We start from the raw sequence: 26816 nt of genomic DNA, 5'->3' as shown, positions 1-26816 counted from the left end.
CTCCACCATTCCTGTTAACTGCCATTTCTTAATTACTTTACGAACGGAGGAAACGTCTACCTGAAAATGCTTTGCTATCTTCTTATAGCCTTCTCCTGTTTTGTGGGCATCATTTACTTTAATTTTCAGAGTGCTAAGCAGCTGCTTAGAGGAGCCCATGGCTGCTGATTGTTGGGACAAGGTTTGAGGAGTCAGGGTATTTATAAAGCTTTGAAATTTGCATCATCTGGCCTTTCCTAACAATAACTGTGAACAAGCCATAGCCCTAACAAGCTAATTAAGGTCTGAGACCTTGGTAAAAGTTATCTGGGAGCTCAAATCTCTTGGGGTGCTCAAACTTTTGCATGGTGCTCCTTTCCTTTTTTTCCCACTCTAAAATTGTACAAGACAAAAATAATACACTAATCTTGTTTAAAATGTTGAAAAGAATGTGTCATCTTTAACTTTATGACTTTTGGAGATCAGTTCATCTTCTACTCACTTAACTATTCACAGTAACAGAAATTTTGACCAGGGGTGCCCAAACTTTTGCATGCCACTGTACATGCATTTAAGATTAAAAGTGTAGATAATTTAAAGTTGTGCAACTGTTAACATTTCAATTAAATATATACTAGATTGCGAAACATATTGTACGTAAGTCCTATTTGTCTAGTTTTGATAGATGGGATGTACTCCAAACAGGCCCAATTCAAAAATGATTGAAAAACACTTCCAGCTTTTTTGTTTCTCCCACTTCTTTTACTTACCAACCTAGCAGATTCTTTGCACAAAATTCACATCTGAAAAAGTAAAGTACTCTTGGATTTTAGGACTTACATACCCAAGAAATAAACACATTTGCAAACCAGCTTTGACACTGTTAACATGTGCACAGTCCAAAATCTCAGTTCAGTCTTAGTAGAAAACGTTGAATGGCTTTTAGCTGTCTTTATCCACAACTGCCTTCCTGGAGTCATCGAGAGATACAGCATAGAAACAGACCCTATATCAGTGCCAACCATCACACCAGTTTACACTCTGCACCTTCCACATACCTGGGTTCTTACATTGAGAGATACAGCATAGAAACAGACCCTATATCAGTGCCAACCATCACCCCATTGACACCATTTTACACCCTGCACCCTCCACACACCCCGGTTCTTACACTTACAATGACTAAATGACCTACAACCTGCACATCTTTGTGATGTAGGAGGAAACCCATATGATAACTGGGAGAACATGCAAACTCCACTTAGCAGAGGTCAGGATTCAACCCAGTCTTGCTTCTCGTTAAACGGAGAAAGAAACAATTAAAAAGTGATTGTTGTAATAGGCCTCTAAGCATTCAGCAGAAATATACATTCTACAACCCCATCTTGGTCCACCATAACACAGATCTTCACTAGTTTTCTTGTTGATGTTTAGTAATACAAAAGATCTGTGTCTCAGTCTATGAACAGATCGCAAGCACTCTGCAGAAAAACATGGAGAAACAATACTCACCCTTAACTCATAGCACACAAGAAAAGAATCCAGAGACTAGTCATGTTTTGAAATGTTATCTATTAAAAAGAGGTGCAATTTTCTGTTTTTACATTCACTTCATACAAATAGGTTGTCACTGGAAAGGTGACCAATATTAAGTACCACAAATTTATGCAAATATGTTTAAGTTTTTAAATATTTTAATTACTTATACAAACTAGACTCCTTATAAATAAAATTCTCAATTTAAAATAAACACCAAAGAGAAATGTAACCTGCCTTACTTCTGAAGTCTCCACTTTCTTCACTTCAGCTAAATTCATGGTTCTTCAATAACTGAGTTAAACAATGCATGTCACTGCACTGTGCAGCAAAGTGCAGGAGACTGAGATACTGTACACTCAACTTAAGTTACCAGTGTTAGCTGGACCCACTATTGAAAAAGTGAGTGTAATAAACGGCTTAGTCACAAAAGGTTGCTAAAAAAAAAACCTTGCAAAACAATGAACCTCATCTCCTCTGGCCCATACACTTGTCTTGGAAGAAAACCATTAAGTAATCTTCAAAACTAATCTTCTGAAATCTCAGGCGTTAATTTATTAAAGAGAACTGTGGTGCACACGATAAAAAGGAACTAATTTTTCAACAGGAAAAGAGGCTGAGCTGTTGCATCATTATTGTCATGCGTGTTCAGCAGACAGCCCTCTGGAAGGAAAATGCAACTCCATAATATATATTTTTAAGTACATTACCTCCAACTTGTTAAACCAAACTGGTGTCTGCTAATAGGTTATTTAGTTATAATGGGCTAGAAGTTTTGGCATATTAGTCTCCCCCACAATCCAAATATCGCTTTCCAATAGGAATTAATAACTCCTATTAAGTCGTGGAGAAGGTGGTCAATTGTCGACTGAACCACACAGAGCCTTGAACCTTTTGAATACCAGGCCATGGTTCGCTACTGAGCATTACATCTGCCTACTGAGGTATCAGGGTCAGCAACCCAGCTTTAACGGAGCAAGTACCATAGAAAGAGTCCAACTGTTTTCCATATTCCAGAAGTGAAATATACTGTTCATTTAGCAATAGTGGATTTGAGTGTACCACACGCATTTTTAAGTCAAGATGTTGCAATTATGTCTTGGTCCTGTCACACAGCATGACTCATGTGTTCCTATATTGTACAGGAAAAAACTCACTAAAAGAAATTTGCTTATTTTAACAAATTTGTATCGTGAGTTCCCAGAGAATATACTTGCCCACCCCAAGCCCAACAATCAATCAGTAAACAGCTGCACATTGCAGTAAATGAGTATCTCCATACTCTGGCATTAATTCTTTGGCAGTATACGAACACACAATGACATTCTCCATCATTCAGAATGATGTCGTTAACCATACGGGTGGAAACAATCATTTGTGCAATAACCAAATGAATCATAAATCTAACCAGTCAGCAAACAATCAAAAACATTTGCCTTAACTAACTAGAAGTTCCTGGCAAGAACATCTTTTTACTACACCCTAGCAAGATTTGCTTTACATAGTAAGAATGAGGTCCAGTGGAAGTGTTCACTAAGGAAACTTGCAAAATTAATGTATAGATAAAACAAAGCTCATATACCCACTGAGATGAACCAAACAAAAGATATTGATATACCTTGTGCCCATAAATCTAGGAAAACCTATGTTATCTAGTTCCTCTCAGTATAAATTCCTCATAGATGTCTCACTCATTCTCAACTTTAACAAACAACTCAAAAAAATATATATTTACTGGCTTTTTCAATTTGGGATCACTATAAGAAACACATAATGGACATGCATGGGTGGGTTATTGGCAGATAGCTAAGTATCACTGCAAGTTCCTAGAATTCTCATAACAATAAATTGAGCTCATCAACACAGAACCACACAAATTATACAATGTCAGCAGATTCTTCAATGAGTGGTTAAGGCTATCTGCACCTAATTGGTTCTTGGAAGACAAATACAAATTAGTACAGATCCAAAGTGAAAATAGAGTGTTTTGTTGAGATGCTTCAAACCTTCTACTCACTTATGAAGTGGCTAATACCACAGAAACCCGTGTCATCAACAAAAGGATCACCCCAAATATTTGCTGAGCAATGCAAGGCCCGTACCTCCCTGCAAAAACATACAACTTCATCTGGAAAAAAAAGCAAAGGAACCAAAATACCAGGGGCTCTGAATTTGCTTGAAAAAAAGACACAACAAAAGTAATGCACCAATTCACAGCAGCATTTTCCACTGTAGGTTAAAGCAAGCAAAACCAAATACAGTACCTTCAGGCACAGAACCTTTTTAAAAGCTGTTTATATACAATAAACAAAAGACCAGAGAAACGACTTTGCCTTTAAGAATGAGGGGAGGTTAGGGGAGGGGAGAGACATCAAATCATCATTATCTTAATGCCGGAAAGCACTGCTGTGTCTCATTTCCCTTGAAAGCTGCTCAGTTCCATTTCATCCTTCCTCCGTTTCTGGGTAAACAGGGAGCTGAATGGATAAAGTTTGGCCTTGGCACTGAAGCGCTGTCTAGCAATCTCGATCTCATAGTTCCCAGAATTGACGTACTCTGGGGTCACCACCAGCTTGGCTCCAGAGTCTTCATCGTAATGGTGAACAAAACCTAAGCAAACGTGGCGGGCCAGTGTGTAACTGTAGGCACTGCTGGTTGTCATACCAACATAGCTTCCATTCCGGTATATGGGCTCTCCCCACCAGGGCCAGAGGTCAAGATCCATGTCATGATCATCCAAGATAAACATGGTAAAGCGTCGGCAAATTCCTTTCTGTCTTTGTTGTAGTAATGCCTCACGGCCAATGAAGTCAATCCCCTAAAATTAAATAACAGGAGCAAACAGAAATTTCAGATTTACATTACATTCAAAGTTACATTAGCCTGTAACTTCATAAAAATATTCCAATTTACATTTTCTCCTTCCTAGCTCAATTCATATAGAGTAGATGACATCTGCAGTGAAGTTCAAAGATGCGTGTTGACTCATTTCTAATCGCTCAGGGACACCCCCACCACCACCCCTTTCCTGCTTGCTGGAACTTCCATTGTTCCTTTTCCACACTCAGTGCCAGTCTGACGAGATGAGGTGCACAGATTAACTACCAGGCTGATACAGAATCCATAGTAGATGAGTAACCTATCCAGTTATCAGTGGTGCACAGTGGCTGCTGTGTATCTATTCACCCAAGCTATTCCAACAGCACCGCTCAAGTCTTGAACCTCCCATGAAACAGTAAGGCTTCAAGCACATGAATTCACCACCATTTGGAGATCCCCCGCTAAGTTCACACCATCTCAACAGCACTGGGGGAAAAACCTGCAATGCAAGTGTTACAGTGGTTCAAAGCAGCGACTCAGAACCACCTTCCCAAGAGGAATGAGGGATAGGCTATAAATGCTGGCAATACCCAGACCTATGAAAACCGATGAGCAAATTTTACAAAGTAAGCAAAGTAAGTACATAAAATAAACAGCTTAGCCACTTCCATTACAATTTAACCCAATCATTACATCCTTTCTGAAAAAAATACTTAATTGGTTAAATTCAGAATAGGAAAAAAAACCCTGTAAAAATCAGTGACCTTGTCAAATTTGACTCGGAATTCACGACCACACTCTAATGGTGTTGATTTAGCATCCAAGTCCTGGCCCCAAAATGCAAAGAACTTTTCGATCCTGAGGCTGCGTAGTGCATAGTAGCCAGCATTCCGGATTCCATACTTCTGCCCCACATTCATGATTTCATTGTAGACATGAAGTGCGTACTGAAAAATGCAGGAGAGTCAGAGCGATTAGTTGCCAGTGCTGTATCTCATCAAAATACTCAATCTCAGTGCTGTACAGGCCTGGAAGTAGAAACTTCTCTCCACTGGGAATGGTCCAACAAACATATGCATGTGAACCAAGACAGCTGCAAGTAGATTGTTCAGCAATTCAAATACCATTATGAAGTACAATTCTGGGCATATACAAATTTTAAACCGCACCTCCCCCTCCCCCCAAAACACACACACACAAAATCCAGCCCAAGTCATTTAATTAAATTCCATCCCCATGACTGCTAAATCAGTGGAGATTTATCCACATAAATTGGGATAAAACTGCTCCAAATGGTTCTTTGTTTTCCTCACTGAAATATGTGTATCTCATGAAAAATGTCAAATCCAAATCATGCATTTGTATGTAATACTCTCATTGATACCTAACTCCAGTTTACATCAATGTGAACAGACCCAATGATAAATCAACGTAAGTAACATGGTTGATTATTAGATTAAGATGATTAATACTCACCTCAATGGGAATATATAGCATGAAACCGGGTTCTCCTGTGTGTGTCATACTCATCACCCGGATACCATTGGCATAACCAACACTCATCTCCTGTTAAACAGAAGCGCAAAGTAAACACCAGCACATTCTGCTCTCAGTGACACCTTTCTCATCAAAAACATACATGATTGGTAGATATGCCTACCCAATCCCAATACACCCATGGACAAAATTAATACCCAATCTTAACCTCTGAAAATAAGACATGGAAATGTAGTCCTGCTGCATCAACAAGAAATAGCAAATAATAACCTCCTTTTCCAGTTCCCTGACACAAAAACTACAATAACCAAGAAGAATTCCTTTTGAGGATAGTGGAGTCATAGGCTTGTACAACAAATGGAAATTAGCAGTTGCGTTATATTCATTAAGATAAACAACGTATGCAAGCTCATATTCCTCACTGTCAATAAAAACTGAATGCATTGCTGTGGTTGGCTAGAACTTCCCACTTGTTGATGCACAGACATGGTATCTCACAGGCAAATGTGGAAAACTATCTCAAACAGTAATTGAATAGGAGAACTGATTAAGACTCCAACATCCAAGAACTATTTGACAACACATTTAATTCCAAATAGATAAACTATTAGACCTTATTTTTTGATGACACTTGGTAAATGCTAATGGTTCGTTTCTTTGACTCACCTTGCAGAACAGCGAAGGGAAGTGATCTGGAGTCATTGGGACGTAAGACAACTCAGAAAGAACATCCATTGCACGGGGTCCAATCAAGTTCAGTGCTAGAGAAGAAGAGATCAATTTCACCATTACAATAATTGGTTCTCCTGCACGAATATCCCAAGACCCTCAATTCTGATCAGCTTTGATCATGAGCCAATATGAGGCACCAGTTTGCTACCACTACAAGGTGCCATAAGCTAGGGACATATCTGCTTTGTAAAAGGTACAGAGAAAGGCAAACTATGCTTTGATATTTTCAAGAAAATCCAACCTAAACCCAAGGAACAGGATCTCATCTTCTACCTGGGCACAACACTGCTCTTTAGGCTCTTTGCTGAATTCAACAATTTCAGGTAACAAGCTTTACAGTTTTTCTGAGAATTGGCCAGTTAAATTTCTAACTTTATTTAATTCTGATGCAGGGTCATTGACTTTTAACATTAACTATACACGTCCAAGATTCCAAAATCCAAAAACCAAAATTACTTTGAGCACTGACATGAAATCACAAATGGAAAATTCCACAAGGCACTGGGAAGGTTCCCAAGCAGTGAATGATCTCTGTGCAATATAGACAGTTCTGAGAAGTGACCTCATATAGGTTATGAGCCAAAGTTAATTAGAAATAGAAAAAACACTGCATTAAGAGAAAAATGAAGATCTCGACCATGTATCGAAAGAATGGAGGGTCAGTGAAGTGAACATATGCTGCTTCATAGTATGCTGATCATGATACAAGCAGAGATCTACTGTGATGAACTGAAAATTGAAGGTAACTGAATATTCAGCAGACTCACTGAAGAAATAAGAAAAGGCACAACATTTTTTTTTCCAACTTAAAAGTTTTAAAGGTAAAGCATCTGCTGACCACAAAGCAGCAAAGAAATTCATTGAAGAGTTTGCAAAGATCGTCGCTGATGAAAATCTAACACTAAAACAAGTCTATAAACACTGATATTAAAAGAAACTTTTCTAAAAAAAAACAGGTTTTATGTAAGGTAAAATACAAATACATTGTACTGTAACCTTTTACCAAAACACAGATTCGGAGGTGGAGACTGAAAGCCTGCTGTTGTTGTTCAGCAGTTGATTCAGGTATTCCCCCATTGCTGTTGTTACCCTGCACACATTGTATTTTCATTATATTAATGGTTAGTAATGATTTTAAGTCCATGTGTGTGATGAACAAGTGCAAGACGAAGATTGCTTACCAGTAGTACATAAATTCAGAGTCAGAAATGATGGTGATTCCAAGCTATCTTATTATATATTCCAAAATCCAAAATACTTCTGGCCCCAAGCTTTTCAGATAAGGGATATTCAACCTGTATTTCTTTTATCCTCGGATGTTGCTTAACTAGCTCAATGTTTCCATCACCAGTTTAAACAAATTCTAATATTTACAAACACAAGAGATTCTGCAGATGCTGGAAATCCAGAGCAACACACACAAAAAGCTGCAGGCAGCATCTATAGAAATGAATAAACAGTCGATGTTTAGGGCCCAGACTCATCACTTGTCCTGATGAAGGGTCTCTGCATTTGTGTGTGTTGCTCTGGCATTTATACTAACTTAATTTGAAATCATTTTCTCAATTACCTATTCCATAACAGTTAGTGTTACATAAACCTCATTGAAATAACTTTTCAGATATCTTCTGTTACTTTCTGACCCATACTGTCATGAAGCATCGGTTTACAGCAAAATGGTGGATTTGTCATAAAAGATCCGGTAACAAACTCCTTAGAAAATTATGAAAAGGCATGGCTTATGAATAGACATCATTTATGAACGATTTGGGGGATTTAATTAGAATTGTAAATGTGGAAATAATGGATATGCTGTAGTTTGTCTGTACTTTTAAAACACAAAACAAAATGCATAAAAGGTTGCTCATAAACCAAAGCATGTAGCATTTGGTATTGCATGTTAGTATGAAGAGTGAAATAGATAAAACACAGAAAACAGTCAGGATTGGTGGGTTCATTCCAAAAGTCACACTGTTGCTGTTTTTAAGGTGCCAGAGGGATCAGTTATAAGGCCACAACAATTCCAAATGAGCACAGAATGGAAAGATTCAGATACTTTCAGGCAGAAGGTATTAGTTTAGTTAGGCATTTAATTACCAGAATAATTAGTTCAGCACAACATTGTGGATCAACAGGCCTGTTCATCTACAGTACCGTTTCGTGTGCATAACTTCCAATTAATATGAATGACAGACATAGAAAACATAGAAAATAGGTGTAGGAGTAGGCCATTCGGCCCTTCGAGCCTGCACCGCCATTCAGTATGATCATGGCTGATCATCCAACTCAGAACCCTGTACCAGCCTTCCCTCCATACCCCCGATCCCTTTAGCCACAAGGGCCATATCTAACTCCCTCTTAAATATAGCCAATGAACTGGCCTCAACTGTTTCCTGTGGCAGAGAATTCCACAGATTCACCACTCTCTGTGTGAAGAAGTTTTTCCTAATCTCGGTCCTAAAAGGCTTCCCCTTTATCCTCAAACTGTGACCCCTCGTTCTGAACTTCCCCAACATCGGGAACAATCTTCCTGCATCTAGCCTGTCCAATCCCTTTAGGATTTTATACGTTTCAATCAGATCCCCCCTCAATCTTCTAAATTCCAACGAGTATAAGCCTAGTTCATCCAGTCTTTCATCATATGAAAGTTCTGCCATTCCAGGAATCAATCTGGTGAACCTTCTTTGTACTCCCTCTATGGCAAGGATGTCTTTCCTCAGATTTGGGGACCAAAACTGCACACAATACTCCAGGTGCGGTCTCACCAAGGCCTTGTACAACTGCGGTAGTACCTCCCTGCTCCTGTACTCGAATCCTCTTGCTATAAATGCCAGCATACCATTCGCCTTTTTCACCGCCTGCTGTACCTGCATGCCCACTTTCAATGACTGGTGTATAATGACACCCAGGTCTTGTTGCACCTCCCCTTTTCCTAATCGGCCACCATTCAGATAATAATCTGTTTTCCTGTTTTTGCCACCAAAGTGGATAACCTCACATTTATCCACATTAAATAGGTATAGACGAATAGGTATATATCCAAATTTGCAGATGACGTCGTGTTGAGTAGGAAAGTGTGCTGAAAAGGCAGTGACTGAACGAAGGCAGATTATCCAAGTGGGAAGAATGTGGCAGATGAAGTACAATTTGGAAAAATATGAGCTGATGTACCTCAATTAAAAGAATGGGAAAGTACTTTCCTTTAAATATTACAAGGTAGTGAGTACTTCTGTCCAGCGAGATCTGGATGAGCCAGTTTAAGTAAAAATACAAATGCAGCAAGCAAATGTATGGTAAATGGTATGCTGGCCTCATTTTCCAGGGGAATGGAGTACATCTGCAAGGAAGTCTCAGTGAGATTGAGCCTTTTAGTGAGCTAGCCTTTGGATTACTCTGTGCAGTTTTGGTCACTACTCCCGAGTTACACTGTTCTTGGAATCTAGGCTATGTAGGTTTACAAGCCTAATTTCTGGGATGAGGAGGGTTTTCCTATGAAGAATAAATGAAGCTTGGCCTATACTTACCCCAATTTTTTTTTTCCGGACAGGATGTGATTTCATTAAAATGACTGGATTCCTTGTTTAACATGGAACCACAAGACTGTAGATGCTGGGATATGTAGCAACACAAACAGCACTGGAGGGAAAGAGTCAACTGTTCATTTCCCTCCAGTGACACTGCCTAACTAGTTGAGCTCCTCCAGCCGTTTTTGTGTTGCTTCTTGTTTAATATTCCTGTGTGATCAACAGCTGCTGAACAGGGAGGTGAAACGTCCCAGTACTCAACATCAGAGAGGGGTTCCAGCAACCTCCTGCTGCCTCTATAAATGAAGAATGTCATCCAGCCAAAACAGAAATAGAGTGGCAAATATAGAACTAAAATGAAGTAGTGAGTCATGTTCATGGGTTCAATGTCCTTTCAGGAATCAGGTGGCAAAGGGGAAGAAGCTGTTCCTGAATCACTGAGTGTGTGCCTTCACACTTCTGTACCTCTTTCCTGCTGGTAGCAATGAGAACACGACATGACCTGGGCGATGGGGGACTTAATGCTGGGTGCCATCTTTTTGAAGCATCGCTCCTTGAAGATGTCTTGGATACTATGCAGGCTAGTGCCCATGATGGAGCTAAGTTTACAACTCTCTGCAGCATACTCCGATCCTGTGCAGTAGTACTCCACCCCTCATGCCACACAGTGATGCAGCCAGTTAGAACGCTCTCCATGGTACATCTGTAGAAATTTCAGTGTCTTTGGAGATATACCAAATCTTCTCAAACTCCTAATGAAATACAGCTGCTATTGCACCTTCTTTGTAGCTGCATTGATATGTTGGGTCTAGGTCTGATCCTCAGATATTGACACTTAGGAATTGGAAATCGCTCACCCTTTCTATTTCTAATTCCCCTATGAGGCCTGGTGTGTGTTCCCTCATCTTATGCTTTCTTAAGTCCACAATCAGTTCTTTGGTCTTACTGTACACCCTCTCATCACTGTCTGAAATTCTGCCGACGATGGTTGTATCATCAGCTAATTTATAGATGGCATTTGAGCTGTGCCTAGCCACAGTCATAGGTGTACAGAGTAGAACAGTGGGATAAGGACACTTACTTGAGATGCACCAGTCCTAGAAAAAACAGGTAATTAACTAAAATAGACAGTTTCCATGCTTGTTAAGCTTTTATTTTCTCCCAGTGGTTAGTTTGTAAACTCTTTCTCTAGTGCCAGACACTGCCTAGATCAATTCAGTGAAATTCTGAGAGTGCTTTTATTTCCTAAGCAGTGTAACTGTAACAGCTGAGTGACAAAATGTGGCAAAAGCCACTGAAGATAGTTGTCAGTAGTGGCGTGTGACTATCCGACATGCACGAGTACCTGTGTATTTCCAGGTTACATCCTCAAGCTGCAGCTGATTGTCTCTGGGGATATGCTGCTTGAGCCAAGACCAACAATGTACCTGCTGATCCGTGGGGGAAATGATAAAGAAACTGGAAAGAAATAACAAACACATACGTTAAACATACAATAACATACGTTAAATTCCGCATTGTGAAAAGCAGCATCAACAGAATCCCACCTGTCATACTGATGGCCGTCAACAGAACAATGAACATCTTACTTCTGCAGTCATTTGGCTCCCTAACAGACATTTTATCATGGCCTTCTGTTCCTACTTGAACTTTGTGATTTTCAAACCAGCTGGCAGAAAATTAATGAAAAAAAACATAATTTACTCTGACAAAAAAAACAAATATGATGAAATACATAAAGAATGAATATCTCTCACTCCTTTTTTTTTGGGCAGAGTGATCAAATCTTCAGACATCAATTCGGTAGCTCCATTACGGTTAGCCAGGTTCTTATTGGCAAACACTGGTGTAATGTACTGGAATGTGACGATGTGGCTAAATAAAACAAGGTGCCAGCAACAGGAAAGCTCAACTCAGCTTCAATTTGGCAAAATTCACTGTCCAGCAGATCAGAACACGGCAAACTGGCACTGAGAGTTATGTTCTGCAGGAAGTGCAGAGGGAATTTAGAGGGCTGGAGAAGAAATGGAGCAGTTTTAGAACACAAGCTGAATACTAAGACCATAAGATATAAGAGCAGAATTAGGCCATTTTCAGTCTCAGCCCCAGTCTCCTGCTTTCTCCTTGTATCCCTTCATGCCCTGACTAATCAAGAATCTATCAACCTCTGCCTTAAATATACCCAAAGACAGCCTCCACAACCACAGTGGAAACAACTTCTACAGATGCATCACTCTCTGGCTAAAGAAATTTCTCTGCCATTCCAACTTCAAGGCTGATCGCTTAAATTCAACCTAATCAAATGTACCAGGGAAAATTGTCCATGCCTGGCACTCAGTTTAGCTTCCATATCAAACCACAAAACAATTCCACTTTCTGCGAGATTCCTTAGGCCAACGTATGGAAAAAGCTGTAGCCCGATAGTCATGCAAGTCTGCTCTGACCCCATTCTCCCTCCACCCTACCAGGGATAGGGTTCCTCGTGTCCTCACCTATCATCTCACCAGCCTCCGCATCCAGCACATAAATCTCTGCAATTTCTGCCACCTCCAACGGGATCCCTTCACCAGACACATCTTTCCCTCACCCCCACTTTCCACAGGGATCGGTCCCTACATGACTCCATGTCCATTCGTCCCTCCCCACTGATCTCCCTCCTGCCACTTATCCTTGCAAGCAGAACAAGTGCTACACCTGTCTCTACAGCACCTCCCTCACTACCATTCAAGGCTCCAAACAGTCCTTCCAGGTGAGCAACATTTCACCTGAGAGTCTGTTGAGGTCATATACTGTGTCCGGTGCTCCAGGTGTGGCCTCCTGTCTATCGGAGAGACCCAATGTAGATTAAGAGACCGCTTCGCCAAGCATCTACACTCCATCTGCCAGAAGAACTGGGATCTCCCAGTGGGCACTCATTTTAATTTCACTTCCCATTCTCATTCTGACACGTCAATCCATGGCCTCCTATATTATTGCGATGAGGCCACGCTCAGGTTGGAGGAACACCGCCTTAATTTCTGCCTGGGTAGCCTCCAACCTGATGGCATGAACACTGATTTCTCAAACTTCTAATAATAGCCCTCCCCCCTTCACCATTCCCCATCCTCTTTTCTCTCTTTCACCTTAACTCCTTGGTCTGCCCATTGTCTCCCTCTGGTGCTCTTCCCTCCTTCTCTTTCTTTTATGGTCTTCTGTCTTCTTCTATTGGATTCCTCCTTCTCCAGCCCTGTATCTCTTTCACCAATCAACTTCCCAGCTCTTTACTTCATCCCTCCCCCCTCCCAGCTTCACCTTGTGTTTCTCTGTACCCTCCCCCACCTTTCAAATCTACCCCTCATCTTTGTTCTCCAGTCATGCCAAAGGGTCTCTGCCCAAAAGGTTGACTGTACTTTTTTTCCCCCAACAGACGCTGCCTGGCCTGCTGAGTTCCTCCAGTATTTTGTGTGTGTTGATTTAATAGTCACATTAATGTACTACACATGTACCCCCACGTGCAGATATTTGAAAAAGTACCTGCGTTTGCTGAGTCGCACAACACTGCAGTCGTTCTCATAGCCACCCTGATCATTCAGCATTCCTGTGTGCACAATATGTCCTACTTGAACATCCAAGTCATTGGAGCAGAGGTGCTGCAAAACCTCAAGTGCTTGGTCACCTGAGGACTGAATTAAATGATCAAATCATAATCATATGAAGACAACAAAAAACTCATTCCCTTTTTAAGTAAACTTACAATAGCACCAAAAAGGAAAAAAAAACTGATTAAGAATCTAAGCACTATGACAAAAAAAGTTGCTGCACTTTACCAAATCAGAAATGGGCAGTGGCAGTTTTGTTGATAGAAGAGGTAGTCAAATTGTGAAAAGTAAGATTTTGCAGAGGAAGGTGGGAGAATGAACGGGGGAGAGGAGGAAATGAAGAAGGATGATGCCTCATTTGCACTTAATCATATAATCTGTGAAATTCACTGCCTGTCAGCTGTGGAGGCTGTCATCGAATATATTTAAAGTGGAGGACAAAAGATTGGGGAAAAAGGCAGGAGAATGGGGTTAAGAGGGATAATAAATCAACCATGATGGAATTTTGGAGGAGACATGATGGGCCAAATGGCTTAATTCTGCTCCTACTTCTTATGGTCTAATGTGCAACCAAGCTGACCCATATTTCTACCTCAAACTCGAGCATCTGAAACCACTGAAGTGGGGAAGGGTAACTGGACCTTCCACTACAAGATTACTTTTCACAATTTGACTGCCTCTTCTATCAACAAAACTGTCACTGCCCATTCTTGATTTGGTAAAGAACTGCACAACTTCCTCAATTATGACCGACCGATGAATGACTGACTATATGTATATAAATGGGGGAGGGGGGAAAATAAGAAGAATGATAGAAGTGACACATCGTATAGCAATAAGGAGAGAAAAAATGAAATACGAGAGTAAGCTAGCGAATAATTTAAATGCTTTTTCAGATATATAAAGAGTAAAAGAGAGGCAGGAGTGGATATCAGATAGCCAGAAAATGATGCTGGAGAGGTAGTAATGGGGACAAAGAAATGGCAGACAAACTTAATAAGTATTTTGCGTCAGTCTTCACAGTGGAATATATCAGCAGTATTTCAGAAATTCTAGATTGTCAGGGAACAGAAGTGAGCTTAGTTGCTATTACTAAGTAGAAGGTGCTTTGGAAGCTAAAAAGGCGGAAGGTAGATAAGTCACATGGACCAGATGGACTACACCCCAGGGTTCTGAATGAGGTAGCTGAGGAGACTGTGGAGGGACTATTGGTGATCTTTCAAGAATCACTAGATTCTAAAATGGTCTGGAAGACTGGAAAATTGCAAATGTCACTCCACTCTAATAAATGAGGGAGGCAAAAGGAAATTATTGGCCAGTCAGTTTGACTTCAGCAGTTGGGAAGATGTTGGGAGTCCATTATTAAGGATGAAGTTTCGGAGTAATGAATCTGAGGAAATAACACACACGGTAGACAGAGGAGAGTAAGTGGATGTTGATGTTGTTCTCTTGGATTTCAGAAGGCATTTGACAAGGTGCCATGCATGACGCTGATAAACAAGATAAGAGCCCATGTTACTACAGGAAAGATACTGGCATGGACAGAAGATTGGCTGACTGGCAGGAGGCAATAAGTGGGAATAAAGGGGACATTTTCTGGTTGGCTGACAGTAACATGGCATTGTGCAGGGGTTGGTATTGGGACAGCTTATATTCATGTTATATGTCAAAGATTTGGATGATGGAATTGATGGCTTTGTAGCCATGCTCGCGGACAATATGAAGATAGGTGTACGGGCAGATAGTGTTGAAGAAGCAGGACGTCTGCAGAAGGACTTAGACAAATTGGGAAAATGGACCAAGATTCAGACTATATTCTAAATGGGGAGAAAGTTCAGCAATCACAGGTGTAAAGGGACTTGGAAGTCCTCATGCAGGATTCCCTGAAGGTTAACTAGCAAGTTGAATCAATGGTCATTAAGGCAAATGCAATATTAAGTCTTTTCAAGAGGACTAGAATATAAAAGCAAAGATGCAATGCTTTGTAAGGCATTGGTCAGACTGCACATAGAGTATTGTGAGCAGGTTTGGACCCCTTATCCAAGAAAAGATGTGCTGGTATTGGAGCGCATCCAGGAGGTTTAAGAGAATCATTCTGGGAATGAAAGGGTTAATGTATGAAGAGCACTTACTGGCTCTGGGTCTGAACTTGCTGGAATTTAGAATGAGGGGAATCTTGCTGAGGTCCATCGAATATTGAAAAGCCTAGATAAAGTCGATGTTTCCTATAGTGGAAGAGTCTAGGACCAGAGGGCACAGCCTCAGAATAGAGAGCACCGCTCTAGAACACAGATGAGGAGGAACTTCTTTAGTCAGAGGATGGTGAATCTATGGAATTTATTGCCACAGATGGCTGTGGAGGCCAAATCATTAAGTATATTTAAAGTGGAGGTTGATGGGTTCTTGATTAGTAAGAGCATCAAAGGAGAATGGGGTTGAGAGGAATAATGAATCAATCATGGTGGAATTGCAGAGCATTCTTGATGGGCCGAATGGCCTAAATCTGCTCCTATGTCTTATGATCTGGACATGTCACACCCCAAGACCAACGAACTACAGATGTGACTATGATAGTAATGCCTTTGAAACATACTAAATGCTAGTAGACCTTAAGAGCACTTCGTATTGAAAATATACATTACATGTATATATTTCAGAAACATTAATCATGAACATGCAATAAGCAAAAAAAAAACCCCACTAAACAACCTGAAATAAAAAGTTTCAAACACACATTAGCATTTCACAAATGCTTAATGACAGCAACAGACATACAGGTCCCATCGGAATACAAGCTTGGGATCATATAATATATTGTACTTATTACTTACTTTTTTTATTTACTAATCCTAAAGGCAGTTAGCTACATCTGGATACACAATTAAACACGTGGGCGATGTATTGGATGATATTGCAATAAAAAGTGGATAAAAACCACATGAAACAATGCATGGATATAAATTATTTTGTAGACTGCTAGAATATAGTTTGTGCCATGCAGGAGGGACCTAGGACCAGAAATGCATTTCCATTTATCTAATCCAGTCTAACAAGGAATGGCATCTATAACCAGTCAAACTTAAGAGTAATGTCAGACTGAAGCAGACTGAAATCTGAAAGAACAATCATTCGAACATCAGATGGTTCTGGAGTCTGTTGACGATTTTTTTAAATTACCGCGTACAACAGATTTAAGAAACAATGAGTTCTAGGAGTACAGATACAAGGGAGGTACCACAGAACTGTATTGCAACAAAGGAGGCATTTGTAACATGGAAAAAGCTGTCTAATGAGTACAGGTTAACATTAAAAGCTCAATAGTTTGTGTAATTTCAACAAACCCATTCTAGCGAACATACTACAACCTTGGAAATAGTAGGAGAAAGTTAACAACGCCATGAATGAAACATTATAGCAAGTCAGAATACAGTTTTCAACTGCAACAATGTGTTTGGATGGAACTTAAATAAGACTTAAGAATTCTGTGACGGCTTCGGTAAGCTAGTGTTTTTGGTTATTGTGATTATGACCAGTGCTCATAATTCCCCAGTTTTCTAGCACAGTCCCCAAATTGAAGATCATGGCCACTACATCAATAATCGCCACCAAATTTTCCCATGTCACGTTTGGACCTGGGGTCTTAACAACTTTCCTGCGTAAGCTCTGCTTTAATTTTTGCACTCTTGTATCACAGCCATCTCCTCTTTCTCTGTGAGAATCTATTTCTCTGAGACCTGAATAAGTGGAAGACCATTTTTGCAGCTTATCCCCCTTTATTATCCATTTATAAATCTATCAAAATACTTTTATGTTTTCTGTTGTCAGTTATTGCCTACTCTCATATACTTTCTTTGTCCTCATTTCTTTTAACAACCTCCTGACAGGTTTCTTTTCAATCTGGTGCCCAGCCAGTGAGAATACAGCCTTCTGCTCTATTGTGACTTTTTTGCTACAAGTATCTTTCAAGTCTATATTTTTAAAGACTTCAAGTTCATGATACCATTGTGGGAGTTCACCAAGTGTCCTGAAAATCTTCACTATCTGTCACATACTGTTTATCTAAACAGACTGGATTTTTCTTAATCGTGCTGCTACAAGAGAAAGCTTTAGAAGGTTGTAGGCCTAATGCTACAAATAGATGAGCCTAGATGGTGTGGACTGGTTAGGCCAAAGGATGTTTTACTGTGCTATATATGAACTCTACCTATGAAACTTACACTAAGTTCAAACTTGGTGAAAGATGACATGTCAATTACACAAACAGCCTCCTTGCAGCATGTCACTTCTGCTCCAACAATGTCAAACCAATCAGGTTTGTAGAAGGTCTTCCTCTGGTCCAACTGCAGCAAATCTGGAAAGATAAAAGAAGGAATTTCAGACAGAATTCAGAAACGTATGTGCATAAGAAACAGAAGCAAGAGTGATTCATTCACCTGCCCAACAGTTTATCTGTCCCAACCCTCAAGTATCAGTTCCTCATAGCTCTCAATTCCTTGATCTTTCAAAAATGTATCTACATCCTCTTTAAATTAACGATTCTTTTCACAACACTCTGAGATAGATAATTCCAAAAATCATCATCCTCAGCAAGATGTTCCTGCATATTAACAGAGGTAGAGAAAGATATAGAATAATAAAAAGCGAGACTGAAACAACAGATGGAATCTGGGCATCAAGTAATATTACTTAGTTATAAAAGGTAGCAGTGTTGTAAACCAAGGGCTCAGTGGTGGGTCCATTTCTGTTCTACAAATTTATCCAATTTATAATTGGATACAGATAACATTTTAATTTTCTGGGAAGATAAAATTAGGTTTGGTAAATACCAAGGAGGATTATTAGAAAACTTACAAAAGCAGAAGAGCCAGATAGCAAGATGTTAACAACATTCTAGACAATGTCCACCTATGACTCCCTCATAGTCTGTGGTTGCAACTTAGTGTTTGCTGACCGACAATGAGACTGGTGAACCCCCAACCGGATACAGCAGGTTGACCTGCTGGTGTACTCTTTCAGACATCCCACCTCTCCCAGAAGTTCCGGGAGTCTCCCGCATATTAATAGTGGCTCCCTGATGCCCATAAATTATATACAATGTCCCGGAAATTGATTTTTTTTGAGAGCGAGTGTGAGAGAAAGAGCAAGAGAGCGAGCGCAAGAGCAAGAAAGCAAGCGCAAGTGAGAGCGACCACGAGAAAGACAGCGAGAGCAAGAGCGAGAAAGCAAGCACGCACACGTGCGAGACAGCAAGAGCAAGAGAAAGCAAGCGTGCAAAAGAGAGCGAGAGCAAGCGCGAGCGAGAGCAGCCACGGGCGAGCACGAGTGAGAGCGGCCACGAGCGAGAAAGCAAGCGTGAGTGAGAGCAGCCACGGGCGAGCGCAAGTGAGAGCTGCCACGGGCGAGAGAGCGAGCGTGAGTGCGACCACAGGCGGGAGAGCACGTGCGAGAAAGAGCGAGTGAGTTCCAAAAAAAGTCGGAGTGGCAGAGTGTTCCAAAAAAAGAAAATATAAAACGTACGTCACCCCAGACTATACTAAAGTGTACCCCTGCCCAATAGGGATCAATATAATGATAGTGTTGCTCGCTGCACTATTTGCAACAGTGACTTTTCTATTGCCCATGGTGGGTTAAGACTGTAAAAGAAATGTTGAGGTGAGTTTAACAGCAGTCATTCGTTCATTAGCATAGCTAACGTTATTTAAACCAGCTGGCTAGCTGCTAAGGAGCTACTCTATTGCAGACATCCCACCTCTCCCTGGAGTCTCCCGCAAATTGATGGTGCTACCTCCCTGAAATGAGTTTTTGCAGGGTGGATGTCTGCTCTTTGCCACACAGCATTCATTGGTGCAATGGAGAGTCACATTCAGCATAACTGGGCCTTTTTGCACATGAATGTGACTTCCTATTTCACAAGTGATTGACTGGAAATCCTTCGTAATCTTGCTCAAATATCCTTTGGCTGCATTTTGTTCCTGTCTGCAAACAACTGATTGATGTCATGAGGCATATCAATCTACCTTGCAGTTAAAGGGAAATGGGAAAAACTAATTTTTTTTTAAATAACTGAAGAAAAAATGAGGCTGGCTTCTGCCTTAATTTAATTGTTTGTCCAAACAGATCTGCCTTGCTGCCTGATAATTTTAGCAAAGAAACTTAAGAGCAATATTCACCAAATTCAGTTTCCCAATCCACCCACCCCAGATCTAGACTGAGAGATAGGCCCTGAGAGCTCCATTCCCCAAAACGCTCTCTGGGTGGAACTGGCTTGCTGGATGGTTAAGTACTTGCATGCTGACAAAGCCAGGAGTTTCCTCCACCTGATGGTACTGAAATCTTTGTGGGTTCTTCAGAAAGTGGCCAGCTGGAAAGTAACCAGCTTACCAATGATCAGTCATCTTATCAAATCCAATACCTGCCTCAGAAACAGAAGCGCCAGCAGTTACTCCCCAACTAGCAGTGTGCAGATTAGATGCACCAGCTCTATGCAGATGTATTCATTTCTAGGAATGTTGACATCACAAGCAAAGCAATTCACTGCCCTTCTCTGAACACCTTTTGTAAGTTGCTGCTGTTCTGGTAAAAGTACCCTCACCACCCTGCAAGTAAAATATTCCAACTGTTACATCCAGCAGTGCAGGAAAAGTAATACATTTCCAAGTCAGAGTGACGTGCCACTTGGAAAGGTAGAGCTGCCCCATACAACTGCTGCTTCTGCACTTTTGAGCAAAAAAGTCTGTTGTCTCCTAGATGCCAGTGGGACACCCTAAGTATTTGACCCAAGTAAAATGAGGGAACATGAACTCATCCTCAGAAGGATAAGAAGTGGAGAAAGTGAGTAATTTCAAGTTCCTGGGGTGTCAATATCTCTGAGGATCTAACCTGGTCCCAACATATCGATGAAGCTATAAAGACAGCAAGACTGTCTATATTTCATTAGGAGCTTGAGGAGATTTGGTTCGTCACCTAAAACACTTGAAAACTTCTACAGATGTACCATGGAAAACATTCTGATAGGCTGCATCACTGGCTAGTGTGGGTGGGGGTCTACCACATAGGATTGAGAAAAGCTACAGAAAGTTGTAAAACTAGTCAGCTCCATCATGGGTATTAGCCTCATTTTTTATCCATGACATTTTCAAGGGGCAGTGCCTCAGAAAGTGCCTTATTATAGACCTCCATCACCCAGGACATTCCCTCTTCTCATTGTTACCATCAGGAAGGAGGTACAGAAGCCTGAAGGCACACATTCAGTGGTTCAGGAATAGCTGAATGTCCACATCACCGAGGACCTCACGTCATCTGTACACACCAGCTATGTGGTGAAAAAGGCACAACAGCGCCTCTTTCACCTGACGGTTGAGGAAGTTTGGTATGGGCCCCCAAGTCCTAAGAACTTTTTACAGGGGCACACTTGAGAGCATCCTGACTGGCTGCATCACTGCCTGATACAGGAACTGTACCTCCCGCAATCGCAGGATTCTCCAGAGTGGTGTGGACAGCCCAGCGCATCTGCAGTTGTGAACTTCCCATGATTCAGGACATTTACAAAGACAGGGTGTGAAAAATAATAATGATTGATTGAGAGCATTGCGGGCAGAGGGAGAATCATCCCTCTTGTGCTTCTTGACCTCACCACTTGAGATTCAGTGTCACGCAACCCTTTGATCTGGCCCACGCCTTCATTAACCAGGTCCAACATTTGCCTTTATTGGATCTTGCTCCTCCTTACACAAGTCATCGGGTTTGTGGAGGTGTGGCCAGGGCTAATTGGGGTGCGCCTAGGATTAGAGGGTGTGCGTGCCCCCTTGGACCTTAGGATTAGGTTTGTGGGTAGGGCTGGTGGATGTATATGTGGGTCTGGGAGAGATAAGGTTGTGGAGTTTAGAGTGGTGAGGTATGTAGGGCTACGGCGGATAGGGTAATGTAGTGGCTACAGGTTTGTGGGGGTGTGGCCAGAGTTAATCAGGGTGCGCCTCGGTTTAGTGAGGGGTGTGTGCCTCCTTGGACTTTAGGATTAGGTTTCAGGGTAGAGCTGGTGGATGTATATGTGGGGCTGGGAGAGATAACATTATGGACTTTAGTGTGGTGAAGTATGTGGGGCTATGGTGGATAAGGTAGTGTAGTGGAGCCACTTCAATCTGGTGCATGCCTGTCATTATCACTGCGGACCCAAGTCACCCCAACCAGAATCTATTCCAGCTGCTACATCCAGGAAACGGTACCACAGCATAAAAGCCAGGACCAACAGGCTTCGGGGTCTCGGCCTGAAACGTCGACTGCGCCTCTTCCTATAGATGCTGCCTGGCCTGCTGCGTTCACCAGCAACTTTGATGTATGAGGCTTCGGGACAGTTTCTTCCACAGGCCATTAGACTGATTAACTCACATTAATTTGAGTTATATGTTATATTGACTGTCCTATTTATTATAAATTACTATGATTGCATATTGCACACTTAGATGGAGACATAATGTAAAGATTTTTACTCATGTACGTGAAGGATGTAAGAAATGAAGTCAATTCAATTCTTCCCCTCTGTCATCCAATTTCTAAATGGACATTGAACCCATGAACACTACCTCACTTTATTTTACTATTTGCTTTTCTTTAAATAATTAATTTAATATACATATATTACCACGATTCATATTTGTTCTGTATTTATCATTTATTGCACTATATTGCTGGCGCTAAGTTCACAAATTTAACGAAATATGCGGTGATATTAAATTTGATTCTAATTTTAAGTGTGGCATCAAGAAACATTAGTTAAACCAAAGTCAAAAAGCTTCAAAGGGGAAAACATTTCAATAGCTGGATCCATACCTCACATGAAGAAAGATGGCTGTTGAACAGAAGTCAATCATCCCAGCTTCAGGGAAGCACTGCAGAGGCAGTGTCTTAGGTCCACTAACTTTGACTGCTTCATCAACAACCTTCCTTCCATTAAGGATGCAAGTGGGGACATTTGCTGAAGGTTGCATCATGTTTAATTCTGTTTACAACTCTTCAGTAAAGGATGCAGTTCATGGAGGCATGTATCAAGATTCAGACATTTGCACATGGGTTGATAACTGGCAAGTGACATTTCTGCCACAAAATTGTCAAGCAATGACTATTTGACTAAGGAGTCTAACCAGTTAGCCCTGACATTCAGTACCACAACCTCACCTCTGGGATTCAATTCTTCAATGCATTTTTCAGCAATGGCTGTGATTAAATGTGGAACCCAGTAGTCCTGACAAAGCCTAAACTGAGCATCTGTGAACAGTTATTGGTTAGCAAGTGCTGCCTGATTGTACTTCTGACAATAATTTCGTCCACGTTGTTGTTAACTGATTGGGTAACTATCTGGACTGAACTCAGCTATTTTATGGACAGGCAATTTTGCATGTTGATGGCAGTGGTGTAAACAGACTGGAATAATTTGCCTAGAAGTCTGGAGGAGGAGCTTCGATTGTACAGCTACCAGAATATGGTCAAGTCCTTTGTCCATTAGGGTACCCAGTAGTCTCAGCCATTAACTAATATCATGTGGAATACATCCAATTGGCTCAACACTAGTTTGTGATGGTAGGGGTCTCAGGAAGCAGCTGAGATAGTTCATCCATTCAACACTTTTGGCTATACCTCAACACAAATGATTCAGCGCAAATAAGTCTGGCTCCACTCTCAGAAAGGGGGAGGGCAATCTTAAAGCCACCTCTTTCTGTTTGCTGTTTCATTGTCTACTGTTCACAACTATAGTATAAGATTGCAGAGCTTTGATCTGCTCCGTTGGATGTAGGCTCATTTAGCCCTGTATATTGCATTCAGCCATCTAACAGCTGCAGCAAAGTAGTGCAGCTTCGCAGGTTGGCAGTTCTTCTTTTTTGGTATGTCCAGAGCCACTCCACTCATGACCTGCACTATTCGGAGTCAATCTCCCTTTTGATTATAATGGTAGGACGTGGAATGTGCTGATCCATGAGGTTACAGATTGTGACACTGTGCCTTTCCTGGTCCTGGACTTATTTCACAATTTACTGGCATAATTCACATATTACTATTTAACTATTTATGGTTTTATTACTATTTATTATTTATAGTGCAACTGTAATGAAAACCAATTTCCCCCGGGATCAATAAAGTATGACTATGACTATCTGTTGCTAATGGTCTGCTGAAGCTCACAGCTGCCCCGATTTGAGCTTCCATTTCTGCATCTACTCTGCTTACCACAGTAGAGCACGTCCTGGAAAGAGGGCAGGATTTTGTCTCTAGAAGAAATTAATGGTGGCTGCTTTTACCAATGCTTAGAATGGCACATACATAGAATACAGACACATGGAGAAGAACAAGACCACATAGGTAAATCCTTCACTTTGGTCAGCTGACAATCTGCAGCAAACTCAGGCAGCTAACTTTACAGAAGAAAACTTTGATCAACTGAGACTGGGCTTCATTTGCATAATTGTCATGATTAAAGTATGAAAAATCATTCTTCAACTTACAAACACATGCTTCAAAAAAATCATGAATGACTTGAATGGAGTGAATGCTTTGAGTAGTGGGAGGGTTGGTAACTGGCCAAAGGTCTCATGAGATCAGCAAAAGAACACAAGATGCAACAAGTTGAAATGCTATTGTATTCAATAGCAGAGAATCTGTGGAGAGCAGCTGGGGCAAGGATCACGGTACCATTTATTTATTTGCATGGAGAGAGTTGGTCAGTAGGTGTTAATTTAAATTGCTCCATAATAGGATACAACTCTCAGTAGACTTCCTATATTGCATTATTTACAATGCAAACACAGCAAAAACGTGTTTAGAGTGCAACTACAATAGATTATCTGGTGCAGCAACAGGAACTGGATTAGAGTTTAGCATTCAATATAGACATGCAATGTTAATATCATGTTACAGTTGAGCGGCTGCAGCTTTTATTACATCTCCACTTACTCAAAAGGGCATGCACACATTTGAAATAGTTCATCTCTTGCAGTGGAAATTGGAAAAGTGACAAGTGTTTAATTTGAAAACATTGGATGAGCTAGTGTTGAGCAAAAATAAAGAGCCAGGCATAATACCTTCAGGACTTAAAAATAGTAACCCAAGATACAAAGACAGCAATAAAACAAATAGACAAAGCTCCTTTCAGACTGGGTCACATTGCATTTTGTCCAAAATGATGCCAACTGGGACTTAATAGTAGTGTTATCGCTTTGGAGTCAGAAGAATATAGGTTCAAATACCATTCCAGAAACTTGAGCACAAGAGTTAGGCTAACACATCACTACAGTTGAATATACAAGATCCCAAAGGCAGAGCTCTGAAGAACAAAGAGCTTTCCTTGGTGTCTCAACAAAACTGTCTCTCACCCAACACCACTAAAATAAACTATCTCTTTATTGCTTTGATAACTCTGCAAAACTGCTGCATATAAGTTAAGTGCTGCACTTCATTACAAGAGTCCAATTCAAACCAACACTATAAATTCTTAACTTTGAAGAATTCACTTTTGGATGAGCTAAGCAGCTGAACATTTTATAGAACTGCAATTCATACTTAAACTACACTATATATGGCCCATGCTGCAGAGTCAGGTAGTAGGTTTCAGTGTAATTATCAATTTTGAATATCAACATTAATTAGATTAGATTAGATTCAACTTTATTGTCATTGTGCCGAGTACAGACACAAAGCCAATGAAATGCATTTAGCATCTGACCAGAAATGCAAAGAATAGTGTTATTTACAAAATAACTGCGAGTAAAAAAAGTGCTACAGCACACAAATATAAAAGTACTGAGACAGTACAATACAGGTGCAATACTGCTTAGCGCTGTGATGAGAGGTTCAGCAGTGTCACAGCCTCAGGGAAGAAGATCTTCCTGTGCCTGCTGATTTGGAAGCGGAGGCTCCTGTGGTGCCTACCGGATGGGAGGAGAGTAAAAAGTCCATGGTTAGGGTGAGATGCATCCCTGATAATGCAGATCTACACTTCTACACTAGAGAGTTTCCTATTATTAATTAAAGCCACATTTAACAACATCAGCAAAGCATGGCATTGTGTAGTCAAATGATTGATGTGCTCTCACCTTTCCCAGGAGGAACAAAATGCTTAGCTCTCTCAAAACCATGCTTTTCCATCCAGCGAGCACCCTGTGCATCCAAACGATCATACAAGGGAGACGTTCTGAGTTGTCGGCCAGTTTGGAAATCCCATCGGGGAACCTTCAGTTCATACATTAGCGCTGCAATTGCAAGAAGGGAAGTAAATGTGCAATGTTTCAACCAATACCTGACCCAACGCAGACCACTCAAGAAATGACACCACAATTTACAACTACTGTAGGAGCAAACAGAAAGGCCTCTCAAGAGTTGGTGTTCCAAATAATGGGCAATTTAGTAAAACTGGTGCTCACTGAGCACGAATTTGGTACAGCTTTTACCTCCTCAGCTGACAAGATTACACAGAAATCTGATTTAACAGTAAAACTAGATTTTGATATCAAAATGGTGGTTACAGAACGGCTTAATTAACAAACTAGGTCTTGATTACAGAATAAAATGATTCTGCATACATCTATTTTAGTTAACAGTAAATTCATTTTCTTATTTAAACAATGGGTACAAGTTATAACATAATTAAGTTCCTGAAATTTTGGGTTTCGACACTGCCATATTCTATGTCACTACCTTTAGGCTTTGTCTGCAGTTTCCTGCTACCACATTAACACAATCTGCATCCCTATATACTAGTTATTAGTCCTCACTATCACTTCTCCTATAACAACTACTCACGTTTATGAAAAGAAAAAAGCAAATAAAACTGAAAACTGTTAATGATTTTCAAAATGGAAACACTTTAGGTAAATCAGTTCTTTATCGGGGATGTTAACGTCCATCAAATTAAAAAGATCAAACATCATTGCACTTCATCATTGCAAAAAGGAAATAATATTGACTGCTTTCTCTTTCCACAGATGCTGCTCAAATCCACAATTTTTGCATTCATCCCGAAGAAAATCTTTCAATTCTTCCTTTCTTGTTTCCCACTAAGAGGGGAGGCTAGAATTCTTCTATTTTGAAAAACAAATGGAATTAGAACAAGAGAAATTGGTTTCTTATTGTCATGTGTACCAAGATGCAGTGAAAAGCTTAATTT

The 26816-nt window shown here is 40.6% G+C and overlaps 1 protein-coding gene across 2 annotated transcripts in view; it reads right to left on the bottom strand.

Moving 5' to 3' along the window:
- Positions 1–1518: 1518 nt before the first annotated feature.
- pdpr (pyruvate dehydrogenase phosphatase regulatory subunit) overlaps positions 1519–26816 on the bottom strand; it is a 52280-nt gene continuing 26982 nt past the window's right edge. For both annotated transcript variants that reach the window (XM_063066700.1, XM_063066701.1), the window contains exons 11-18: positions 25747–25902; positions 17884–18017; positions 13602–13750; positions 11434–11546; positions 6499–6593; positions 5812–5901; positions 5100–5282; positions 1519–4333 (exon numbers count right to left, since the gene is read on the bottom strand). In XM_063066700.1, coding sequence (XP_062922770.1) covers positions 3929–4333; positions 5100–5282; positions 5812–5901; positions 6499–6593; positions 11434–11546; positions 13602–13750; positions 17884–18017; positions 25747–25902 — 1325 coding nt within the window. In that variant the 3' untranslated portion in view covers positions 1519–3928. The remainder of the gene's footprint in view (positions 4334–5099; positions 5283–5811; positions 5902–6498; positions 6594–11433; positions 11547–13601; positions 13751–17883; positions 18018–25746; positions 25903–26816) is intronic.

The sequence above is a fragment of the Mobula hypostoma genome, chromosome 14 (genome assembly GCF_963921235.1).
Source record: "Mobula hypostoma chromosome 14, sMobHyp1.1, whole genome shotgun sequence".
Taxonomy (NCBI): domain Eukaryota; kingdom Metazoa; phylum Chordata; class Chondrichthyes; order Myliobatiformes; family Myliobatidae; genus Mobula; species Mobula hypostoma.
This window is presented reverse-complemented; position numbering and strand designations above follow the sequence as displayed.